Source organism: Cydia splendana, chromosome 19 (genome assembly GCF_910591565.1).
Source record: "Cydia splendana chromosome 19, ilCydSple1.2, whole genome shotgun sequence".
Lineage (NCBI taxonomy): Eukaryota > Metazoa > Arthropoda > Insecta > Lepidoptera > Tortricidae > Cydia > Cydia splendana.
This window is the reverse complement of record NC_085978.1, coordinates 14,226,040-14,238,470: the sequence shown is the minus strand read 5'-3', so window position 1 is coordinate 14,238,470 and position 12,431 is coordinate 14,226,040. Positions and strand designations below refer to the sequence as shown.

Genomic DNA, 12,431 nt, shown 5'->3' with positions numbered 1-12,431 from the left:
TACTTAAACTTAGTTATATTTTTATTCGAAATCACTTTTTTATTTATCGAAAAATCTTTACAATTAAAATTATACGATACTCAAAAAAAGGGAAAGAAATATACTATGCACTTAAAGTGTACAAATTATTTGAGTTTAAACACACTTGTACACACAAATTTTCACTTCAGTGAGAACGTAAATATTAGACACCCTGAACCTGAAAAATTTAGGTAATCCTTCTTCATCACACAGTAGAACACGAGATCAAAGTTATCTACATCTCGTGAAGCACATAAGCACTCGAAGAAATATCTAACTTTGCTCTCTTGTTGTACAAATAACTATTTCACATTTTTATTGTGAGTGCAAAATAAGTTACGGACCACGTAGGTCCCTAGGACGCCACACGGGTTAAATAGAATATCGTTTTTTTTCATTAATGAAAGAAAAGATAGTTGTATTAGAAAGATATATCTTTCAACTACACAACTATCTTTTCTTTCAATAATGCTGTAAAAATTAAATATGCAGGAATTGTTTATACTGAGTTTTACAGAGTAAATTAACGCAAGTTTTACCGTTTGTTTACATTAGGGAATATTTTATTGTTATAGTCGGGCAAGAATTCTTATCACTGGGGTTTCAGCTATCAATGACTGTTGTTGTATTTCGAGGTAACTTTAAGTGCTTCATTCATACCCACTTATAAGGGTATGGGCGGTGTGATTATTAAAAGTAACAACGCGAGTAATTTTTTTTTATTTTGGCTGAATAAGGTTGAATGTTGAATGACTTTAGATTTGAAACAAATTTTACCGCATTATATCGCGTAACATAGTATTTAGGTTGTCCACGTATGAATTCTGAGCTGTTGCAATTATTATTAGCGCGTTACCGATGCTCGTTTTATGTTGACGCAAATTGCAATGCACACCACTAACGCATTTTGAGAGTGCATTGGAATCTAAGAATGACTGTCCTTTTTTGAGCGATCTTTCGAAGTGATTCAACGTAGTGTGGTCAAGTGGTTATGGCTTGCACGTGTAGGGGCGCTCGGTCTGCGCTTTTTTTCCCTTGCCTGCCCGACAACAAAAAATCAGTGTTCCTGTGTGTTACACCAACAACGCTGAGTCAAATAAACTTACAATTTAATTACAGAAGCTACCGTAGATTCGTAGATAATTGTTGTTAGTTATCTTTGATTTCGAACATCACTACATTTTAATACTTCCATCAATTGCCAACGGGAATGTTCCTTCCTTCTTTTCCAAGGCGAACCCTCCTGACGTCTATCCGAATTTTCTCGACGTATGTACCTATAAACTAAATTGTTTTAGACTCTAGTCCCACTAAACAGATCTCACACAGAATCGAATCACTCTCCAACACCACTAATCACTGATTACCAACACAGTAAACAAATGTTGAAATCACACTTACCTATAACAAACAATGTCAGTAATTATGTGCACTCACGAGCACACTTAGATATTAAACCATCTAAATAATTTTGGAAATTATTTAAAAAATCGCCATTTATATTTATTTCAATAACATATCAAACTTTAACTATACAATAATCAACAAACTTCAATCATACTACTTGTATAGGTATCCCGCGCCGCGCACGCCTCCTGCGGTATCCTGACATTTCGCTAAATAAAGGATAAGCCACAGCCTAGGCCGTAAGAGATAGAGAGGTCCGGCTTTTTCAAAATGTAGCCTAACTCAATACCCCGAGGGCTTTTTTTCAGTTTTTCGATATCGCTTTTCTTTTTCGATTAATTGTCGATTTAGTGCGAAAAGACACAGAAAAAATGCGTAATTTTTCTACATTTTTGAGATTTCCGAAAAGAGTTTATGACTTTTTCAAAATATTTTTTCACTATATTGTAGCCCTTGTTAAGACTAATCTTTTGAGACCTCGACCATTTATGTAGCCTTAAAACTCACGAGACCAGGGCGATGTCTCACTCTGGCTGAAATTGGAGGGCTATACTGATGCGATCGAAAAAACATTTTCAATGTTAAAACAGTGGCAAAGTCATTTGATGCTAATTTTGAGTTGTATCCTCATGTTGACTTTTTAAATGATAAAATAGTATTCATTTAGATCTGATTTGTAATGTTTTACAGTAAGTATTTTCGTGAAAATTTTAGTGAATTTTTTTGTGTTTCACTCGGTAGCTAAATTTGTTTATTTATTTTTAAATCATTATTTAAAAATTATCAGTCAGGCAACAAGACCCGTATTACAAATACCTTACAGACTAACATACATATGTATTTTATAATTTAAAACTAAACACTATTTATGCGACAAAACGGCATTTCCGTTGAATCGGCAGCTCTTGAGCTCTTGTTAGCCCCGGAACCTCCGAAACACGACACTTCGGCCAGAAGTCAGCACACTCGATGGTCCCCTGCAGCGGTCGCGGCACGCGCACCACAAAAGAGTTGAAGTGCACGAACCCTCATGCCTTGAAAAACAACAACCCCTTGTAAAACAAATATCTACTTCACGATAACAATCAGCGCGATTCGGGAAATGAATTAGAGATTAACTAGATACGATATAGTAAAGGTAATTATCTTCAACTATTTCATATCTAGTGAGTCTCTAATTCGTTTCCCGAATCGCGGCGCCAGCCGCCATAAGGTACCTTTTGCAGTGGAACGTCACATATCTTTACTATTTCATATCTAGTGAGTCTCTAATTCTTTTTTCGAATCGTGCCGAATATTTTTGAAGCTGGTAGGCCCCCGTATCTGTACGTAATTGAGTCTGCACCATACGAGTAGACCCAGTCAACTGAATAATGGATTTGATGTTCATATTCATTTTATCCGAAAACTCGTGTAAAGGCAGGTCAAGTGTTCAACCTTCAACGTTAAATAAATACAACCAACGGCTCAAATATGTTTTCAGGAGAAAAGGTTTCAGTGAGCAATTAATTACCTTTTATTACTTCGAAAAGCTAGAATAAAATTATAGAATTTCTGTGTATTCTATATATTCTGACTGGTAGAGAATGTCTTAAGGCATTAAGTCCGCCATTTTAACTTTTTTTTATTGTGCAATAAAGTTAAATAAACTTATATATTTTTGTTTCGAATTTTTCGTCAAATTTGATAAAATTTGGTTAGTTTGTAGTCAGTCCCTCTTGCGTCGTCCTCGTGAGGCGTCCATCTTGACAAAATTTTACGGTAACCCATCGACTGCAGATGGTGATCTATGGTACTGTAGTGATATTTAAGAGTTTTCTCTAAATCCCTGGTGGTGGAATCCGGATGCAACTCAAGCTCGCGCCGCAATGCTTCTTCGTCAAACGTGACGGGGCGACCAGTATGAGGAATGTCTTTTAGACTTGTGTCTCCTTCATTAAGGCGCTGCAACCAATGTGCGATGTGCGATCGATAGTAGTGTTTGGGCCAAAAGCAGTATTAAGAGCCAACGGGAGTGGTCATTTCTCCATACAAACGTACTCCTCGTTTTCCTCCGTGGTTTTTGAAGCTAGAGCAATGATTTTTTCAACACAGATTAATATTGTCAATATCTGTGTCGGACCGTTTTGCTTTTTTTGATATTTTTGTTTTTTAAGGCGCTAGAGCCCTTCAAAAATTGCCAAAATGGCCTAATTGACTATGCCGCAATGAGAGGCGTGGCATTCAAAACTGATATCAATTAGCCAAAAAAGCAAAACGGTCCGACACAGATAATTTCATAATCATTTAGATTAGGTTACGATTGGTTAAGTTTTGGAGGAGGAAACAGAGGAGTACGAAACCTCGATTTTTGAGATTTTTACGCAGGATTTTTCGCCTTGTCCTTATCGCACTACTTTTAGGTGCCGCTTCCGTTAGCGAGACGGGTATATTTACCTAAAATATTGAAAACTCAGCTCCTGTTTCGTCTTAATCTTATTTGCTGTTTCCCTCAAACTGGTTCCCAATTGGTGTTCGTATAAGTAAATCACTCGAAGATGTTGTTGGTCCATTTTTTCGATTTTAACTAAATCCCTGTAACAATCCCGCGCTTATATACCCTACGTGAAAGATTCGAGAACATTCTACTATACACTAGATTTATTCTAGAATATTCCCGAGACTACTGAAAATATCAATAACATTTTGAAGTGGGAAAAAAAATGCAACAACGTAATATAAAACACGTTCGAAAGAATCTATCTGATAAGCCCTTCAATGTTATAACCATTGTTATAACAGCCTTAGATTGTGAATTGCGAAGCTTATATGAATGTTAGAATTAAAGTTGCATGTCACAAGGACGAATAAATATTGTTATTTATTGTTGACAGTGCAACTTGTTGTATTATTAATGTCCTGCAGGAGCACAGAGGATTGAACAGACCAGAGTAACATGTTTATATTTTACAAATTACTGCGGTAGTCAGCCTCTACTGTGTAACATTTTACATATCATAACCTATATTTAGGTAGTAGTAGGTACCTATGGTTAGCCAATGAATTAGTAAAAATCTTGAATGGTTGTTTCGATCAGTGAAAATCGTAGTTTTAATGATTCTGAAGACCAGCAGAATATATATTTTTTTGACACAGATCTATATTAATATACATATACAAATAACTGTATATGAAGTAGTGTTTCTCAAGTACCGAGACGAGGAGAAGCACAACTCAATTACTTACACATAAGTAATTTTATTGTGTATTTTTAGTAACTTTACTTGCCAGTAGAATTTCAATTAATGTCAAGTGGGGTAAAAGAAACGTCCGGCCAAGATAAACACTTGTAGGGAATCCTCATATTGTTTCTCTCAATCCACCTGATATATTCATGAAGCTCTTACTCTGATGAAGCTGTTACTCTGGTCTGTTCTGTCGTCTGTGTAGGGGTGTCCCGTGGGGGATGAATGTCACTCCGACAACCCTATTTATTTTCATTTCAGCAAGGGATGTTTATTTCCGTGTACCATTACAGTTGACTGAAATATAACGCTAAGTATTGTTTGTTTGGTCACAGACCAGGGATGTTACGGAGCTCCGGTTCCGTTTCCGTTAAGGCGGAACTTCCGTTTGGTATTACACATCCGTTTCTGTTCCGGTTCCGTTATGTTTGAAACGGAAGTTATAACGGATGTCAATGCTTCGCGCGGCGGCGGCGTACATCAAAAACAAACAGGTTCACACCAGTCATTCGCTCATCGCCCCGCTTGCCACGTGCTACGCTAATTTGTTGTTGGTTTGTATACTTTGTTTTATTCGTGTTATTAAAATTAAAATCGCATGTGTTCTGTTGTGTACTGACTACTGACTGTGTGTAGTGTGTGTGGTGAATGTTAGTGTGTAAAAAAACGCACAATGAAGCCGAAATCAAGTTCGATTTGGAACTATTTTGATGAAGTTAGGGGGACACGGCTAAGTGTAAACTTTGTCTGAAGGTTTATTCTAGAAAGGGGAAAACGACTACATCGTTAAAAAGTCAGCCTCCGATTCTGGTTCCGGTTCCGTTTTCGGTTCAGTTTCCGTTTTCAGTTCCGTTTCCGTTTTCGGTTCCGTTAAACTAAATCGAAAACATCTGTTTCCGTTTTCGGTTCCGATAAAACCACATCCGTTACATCCCTGTCACAGACAATGAAAAAGGCAAATAAAGTACTGCAAAATGTGGAGGCTGTAAAATTGAGACCAAATGGACGCGATTCGGGAAATGAATTAGAGATTCACTAGATATGAAATAGTAAAGATATGTCACGTTCCACGGCAAAAGGTACCTTATGGCGGCTGGCGCTTACGTCGCATAGCGCCGCAATAATATTGGAGCGGCGTTAATAATAGTACGCCATAAGGATACCTTTACCCGTGGGACGTCACATATCTTTACTATTTCATATCTAGTGAATCTCTAATTCATTTCCCGAATCGCGCCGAATGTGTAAATCCATGTATGGTATTTAATTACCTAGTTAGGTGGTGGACGTGTTAGTGCTTGCCCATAAAACTTATGTTAGTGCTTATTCATAAAACTTTACGGGCCTGATTTAGTTAAATTATGTATTATCCCTTTCTTACAAATACAAAAGTCAAAATGACAGATAAGGACAAACGATTATTAGCTAATTGAGGTTTGTAGCGCGTTTATGAAAAAGGGGGTTAGTTGACAATTCAGACCTACAATAAAACGTATACCGTAATCCGGGGTAATAGCTCTTAGACCATACGGCTCATAGTAGCTACTATTTACCAGGTAAGGTCAAATGAAACCACCAAAATCAACATTAAACGTCTTTATTTCTCAAATATCTAATTAATGCCCTTTTCCAAAGCCGATAACTTATAATAACGCTACAGAAGCCTACAGCCGCTAAGGACCTAACTCTAAATGCAAGCGCTTCGATGCCTTCGATAGCCGAAGGTGATTTAAACCAGTCTGTGTATGATAAAGATCCTGACCGACTGTTAAGGTGAAATCAGGCGGTACATTTTGTGTTCATTTTCGTGTTTCATTATTCATCTGCCACTCAGTGACATGTGTGAACACAAAATGAACCAAAAGTGAAAAATGAATTCATTAGTGAAATGGATATTTTAACTCACCCATGAGATATAATACACTTTACAGTACATATGGTCCTACTTTTCCGCACTAGTGCGTGAAATATCACTTTTCATGCGTATGTCAAAAGTTTATAGGGCCATATGTACTGTAAAACGTTGTACGATACATGTGCGAATAGGTAATTCGCAGCTCGTGTTGATTTAAAACACTCCCTTCGGTCGTGTTTTAATTTATCGCCACTCGTTTCGAATTTCCTCTTTTCCGCACTTGTATCGTAAATAACTATTTCTAAATTAAAGTTGCGTGAGACATATTTTAAAATATTTAGATCACAACGGTTACACTCACTTGTATTTTTCACAGACATGTTTCGGGCCCGTCGGGGGTCCTTCCTCAGGCTTTTAATATCTCTTAAATATTATATATTTTTCAAATATTTTATAATACAGTTTATCCCGATCTGCGACAATTTTGGAATTAACCATTAGATTTCTTACCAAAGAAATTTTCACATAAATTTTCATTAATTCCACGTCAAACTTTTGATCTTAGTCTTAAAACGCCATGTCAAATATCGTGATACATTGACGCATTTTCTTTCGAGAATATAACTAAAGAATTATGTGATATTCAACAAGAATTCCCAACAAAGCTTAAAACGAATCGTACAATTGTTTTTTTGTTAAACATCAAACTTACTAAGTGACATGTGTGAACACAAAATGAACGAAAAGTGAAAAATGAATTCATTAGTGAAATGATCCAACAGTGTTGGATATTTTCATTCGGCAGTGTTGGATATTTTAATTCACCCATGAGATATAATACAGTTTTCGAAATTAAAGTTGCGTGAGACATATTTTAAAATATTTAGATCACAACGATTACACTCACTTGTATTTTTCACAGACATGTTTCGGGCCCGTCGGGGGTCCTTCCTCAGGCTTTTAATATCTCTTAAATATTATATATTTTCCAAATATTTTATAATACAGTTTGTCCCGATCTGCGACAATTTTGAAATTAACCATTAGATTTCTTACCAAGGAAATTTTCACATACATTTTCATTAATTCCACACTTTTGATCTAGTCTTTAAAAACGCCATGTCAAATATCGTGATACATTAACGCATTTTCTTTCGAGAATATAACGAAAGAACAGCTATGTGATATTCAACAAGAATTCCCAACAAAGCTTAAAACGAATCTTTCAATTGTTTTTTTGTGAAACAACAAACTTACATATTATGTACTTTTATTTTAATATTCGGTTTTGAAAAAGGGCGTAAATATGTTTTACCAATCAACATGGACCGATAATGACAATAACATACAAGTAAATATTACTATTATTGTCTGCAATAATGACTCATTGCTATGTTATGCAGGGTCGGTCTGGGGAATTCAGTTTTCTTCACATTTCAGAAGAAAACTAATTCTTACTCCTACTTACGTTACACAAATAATTTAGGCGTTTTCCCAACAGTATAAGTCTATACTTTACACAAACATTTTCTAGGTTTAGGGTAAATCTACCTTACGTTGGCTCCAAACGTTGACAAATTCTATTAATTAATGATGACAATTCTGTAAAAGTTGGAAGCCACCTATCGGAGTTTTTAGTAGCAAAAAAATCGACGTTTACCCTATTATAAGTAATTTAAATTTAATTTATGGTAAATTACCTGGATGTCATGTTTTCCATCTTGCTCAATGATGAGTCGAAGATCCTACTCAAAAGTAAAATAAACTTCTTCATACCGACCCCGATATTTCAATAATTATTCAATTTAAGGTAATCTCGAGTAGCTTTTGTTATTTCATTAATAGGACATAGGACATCAGGTGTTGTTCAGGATTGTGCATCTTTATTGGAAAAATTGATCAGTTCGACTTCTTGACTCAGTTTAGTTTTACTATGCAACGCATTTGTTTTACTATTAAAGTTAGGAAGAGATCCTTGAAGGATTCTATGTAGATGCAGTAGAAATGAGCACACGTTTTACAGTCATACATAGTATACACTAAAATAATGCAAGATATGGTTAGTGTGATAAAAGTAATGAATGTCAATAAAAAATAGAAAGGATTAAAATAAAAATAAATTATCAAAACGAGCTTATGTCTTTATTAAATGTCTATTCGTAAAATAATCTAAAAATAGCATCACAATTATGATAAGCGACGGTAAACAACGTAAAACCGCTTACAAATAAATCCAATTAAACAACATAATACGAAATTAACAATTTTAGAAAACCCCGACGTAAACTTTAATACTGAAAATGCAATGAGATTCGATAATTTCATATACTTTGCACAAGTTCTTTAACCTATATACATTGGACTTATTCAAGGCATTGGACATTGTATCACACAAAAATCCAAGATAATTATATCAAACTTTTTTATTCTCTGAAGGGATATATATTATAGGGCTATTCATGATCCCTTTCACTTGATTTTATATTTTTGTTTGAAAAAGTAAGTTAGTCTCCATTTGCATTAAAGTAAGGAAGGTGTGCCCCAAGGATGTAACTGAGGACACATATTGTACATATGCAAGAGTTATGATTTGCAGCATAGTAGGTATGCTTTCAACTTTTCAACCATGTAATATATATTTTTTGTACGTTGAGCCCTGTTGTTATATTTATAGGTAGGTAGTGTTATGTTATATTTATAAGTATCCTGTACGGGTTCAAATACTTGTGCTAAATATGTCATTACTTACGTCGAGGCCGATATTTCGATTGTAATCATATGGCTTTGCAACTTAACAATATTTTTACAAAGCAAAATAAAAACAAATAATTTCAAATAAAATTGAATCTAAAGCAATGAAGTAGGAACTGATTTGAGGTGGCAATAGTAGAATATAAAAGGGCTCTGCAAATAATAAAATTTGCACGCCTTTCGTTCCTTAGATATCGCCTTAAATATGGGTTATAAGAGCGATCAAATCGTAAAACTTAAAACAAACATGTTTTTCGTTTCTTATCAGCATTATTGTACAAAGATGTAAATTTTCCTATTCAAAACAAATGGTTTTAAATATCGAATCCAGCTCAAGGAACTTAATACCATTTGTAGCATACAATCTTTAAAAGAAACGTAGCCTCGCTTGCATATAACCCATATTATCGGAAAATAGGACAATTCATTGGGCCAGCTATCTATATTACATAATTTACATAATAAATAACATGAAAATTCAGATTTCTAACTTAGTTTATAACCTGGAACACAATGAAATGCATTCGTATTCGATTAAGTAAATAGTTGTTCAAACGCGACATTGATATAGCCTAATATTGCAAAGAAACTTACAACTGCGTGCTACTTTAACAGATGGCGCCACTTACCGATGGTAATTTCAAATCCTTTTCTCTGTGGCTTCTTCACAAAATATAAAAGGAGGGTGGGTAAAAGCAAATGTGGCGCGCAAAATCCCAATTACATTATGCTAAACAAACATTTTAATGTTATCGAGAGATTTGAGATTTTAATATTAAAGTAGCTCAACTCAATAAAGTAGTCCTCATGATTCACAAACGGCACCAACAATAAACAAGAAAAAACTAAACACATTTACAATACGAGGAGAGTTATCTGTTAAAATAAATTATAATAACAATAAATTAAACAGTTATTCAACTTTATCAAAACTGCAACACGCAGATATATTTTACGATACTATTGCGCTGAAGTTTCGACAAAATTGAATCAAAAAATAATCATAATGGACGCAGGTCAGATATATTATTCTTAATTTTCGGGGTTTTGAAAATAGCTTATTTCTGATTTTGTGAGACAGAACGCTTTAAGAGTGTCTGAGCTGAGGTATAATTTAAATTGTAAGTAATACCAAAAGGAAACAAGCCATTTATAAATCACTTTTCATTTTCCATCATTTTCTACGTAATTCGTTATTGTCTAAATGAAAAGTTAAACATCTCTCCGATATACTAGTGACATACAGACACGCTTTTAGGTGATATCTTAAGGCAAGTAACTTACTATACATGTATAAATATATAAAATTTTCAATATAACAATGTATTTTACATGCTATAAATTTGTATAATATATAAATCGGTTTAACAATTCTTCTAATTTGATAAACATACATATTATACGATGTATTTGATTTTATATAAAGGTATACAATTTATATTTATCATACATATACATAAGATATCAAATAATAGATATGTATATAAACTGTTATTATTTCCTTTATTTATTTTATAACAATAAAGTTACAGGCCTTAATATGTCACCAAAGTTCATCCATGCACCAGACTCGCGAGTGTTATAGTAAAACCTTGCTTGAGAACGAGTCATAAGATCTAAAATCATTTGAACCATCACACAAAAGAAATAGTTGGAACCAATGACAATCATTCAAATTAAATACAGTAACAAGGACACTAAGATCCAGTAATAGGACACATAATTGATTGCATTTGTAAAACTCCTATAAATATAGCACAGAAACAACGCTGATTTTGTAATTACACCGCCTGTAAATAAGACATGTACAACTATTTAAGTTAATTTGGACTTTGTTTCAACTACGTAAAGTCGATTACCCTTCCTATTACAATAAATTAAGCATTAAAATAAATACAATTAATTTCCTATTAGGTATGACAAGCGGGGTACATTCACGTTTGTAACATTTGATCCATTTCGACGTAAACTTTATTTTACAGATATCCTCGTGTACTGCTGAATTGACCCGTTCACACACACATTGACATTAAAGGTGAAATTCGAAAATACTGACCGTTTCCATTACATTGACTAGTAACAATATCAAAAACCGTACCGCCGGTGTCGATCCGCCATTTTTCTACACTTTCTAACGCGTTGAATTATTTTTATCGTGAGTGAGATGCACAAGTCAATATCTACGAGTATCTCACTTGTAGAGTTTTCGGTAGGCAAACGTCAAACCTTTAAAAAAATCACGGTAACTTTTATGGGGTTAAAAGCCGTCCTTTACTTATAGATGGCGCTAGTAGTTTTGCCATCTTTAACTGTGTTTTCACTATAGATGTCACCATTGTTGAACCACCACCTGAGTAAACGGTGACGTTTTACGTTGACGCTTAAACCTCATAGACATTCCAACCGGCCAGTATCCCAAACCACCTTCACAACAAACCCGATGATCCGTATCACAATCCGCTCCGAGTTACACTACTTTCAACTCGAACCGAAACACTCCGCAAAGGAAATTAGACTACAGCACAAGGTGTTAAAGTGGTTTTTACACCGGCTTGTAGTTGCCGACGGGCTTGTAGAACATCTGTCCGGTGAGCACGCGGCGTGCGATCTCCTTGAGGAGGAGGCGCTTCTCCTTCTTGATCTTGGAGAGGAAGCCGCGGTTCTCGTTGGCGCGCCGCGACAGGTACGGCAGCACCTCGTTCACGGGCCCGTACGGCACGTACTTGTATGCGGAGTAGCCGGCTTGACCTGGAAAAAATAAATCATTGTAAATGGAATGTCTCATATGATATACAGGTATTCGGCGGTAAATATTGTACATAGGTCTTTGGAAAGAGACGATTGGCCGTTAACAACGATTTCCTAACACCAGTTATCATTCATCGATCATCGTAAGTACAGCGACTGACAAACGTCACACAGGTAGGTAGACAACGCTCTGCGAAGCCGACGTTAGCAGTCTCTTTCCAAAGACTAATACGCAATATTTATTGCCGGTTGCAATATTTATCGTCATCAGTCTATACTAGTCCATTGCTGGACATATGCCTCTAACATGTCACGCCAGGGATCTTCATCTCTTCTCCTACAATCAGTGCTCGCTGCCTATCATCTAGGCTTCACCGATGGCATGCCACTGAGCACGATCATCAGCTCTTCTCCAATTCCTGCTT

The 12,431-nt window shown here is 35.3% G+C and overlaps 1 protein-coding gene across 3 annotated transcripts in view; it reads right to left on the bottom strand.

Annotated features, from left to right (window-relative positions):
* Positions 1 to 6,233: 6,233 nt before the first annotated feature.
* LOC134800067 (proline dehydrogenase 1, mitochondrial) overlaps positions 6,234 to 12,431 on the bottom strand; it is a 52,889-nt gene continuing 46,691 nt past the window's right edge. For all 3 annotated transcript variants that reach the window (XM_063772531.1, XM_063772530.1, XM_063772529.1), the window contains one exon: positions 6,234 to 12,006. In XM_063772531.1, the coding sequence (XP_063628601.1) occupies positions 11,801 to 12,006 (206 nt within the window). In that variant the 3' untranslated portion in view covers positions 6,234 to 11,800. The remainder of the gene's footprint in view (positions 12,007 to 12,431) is intronic.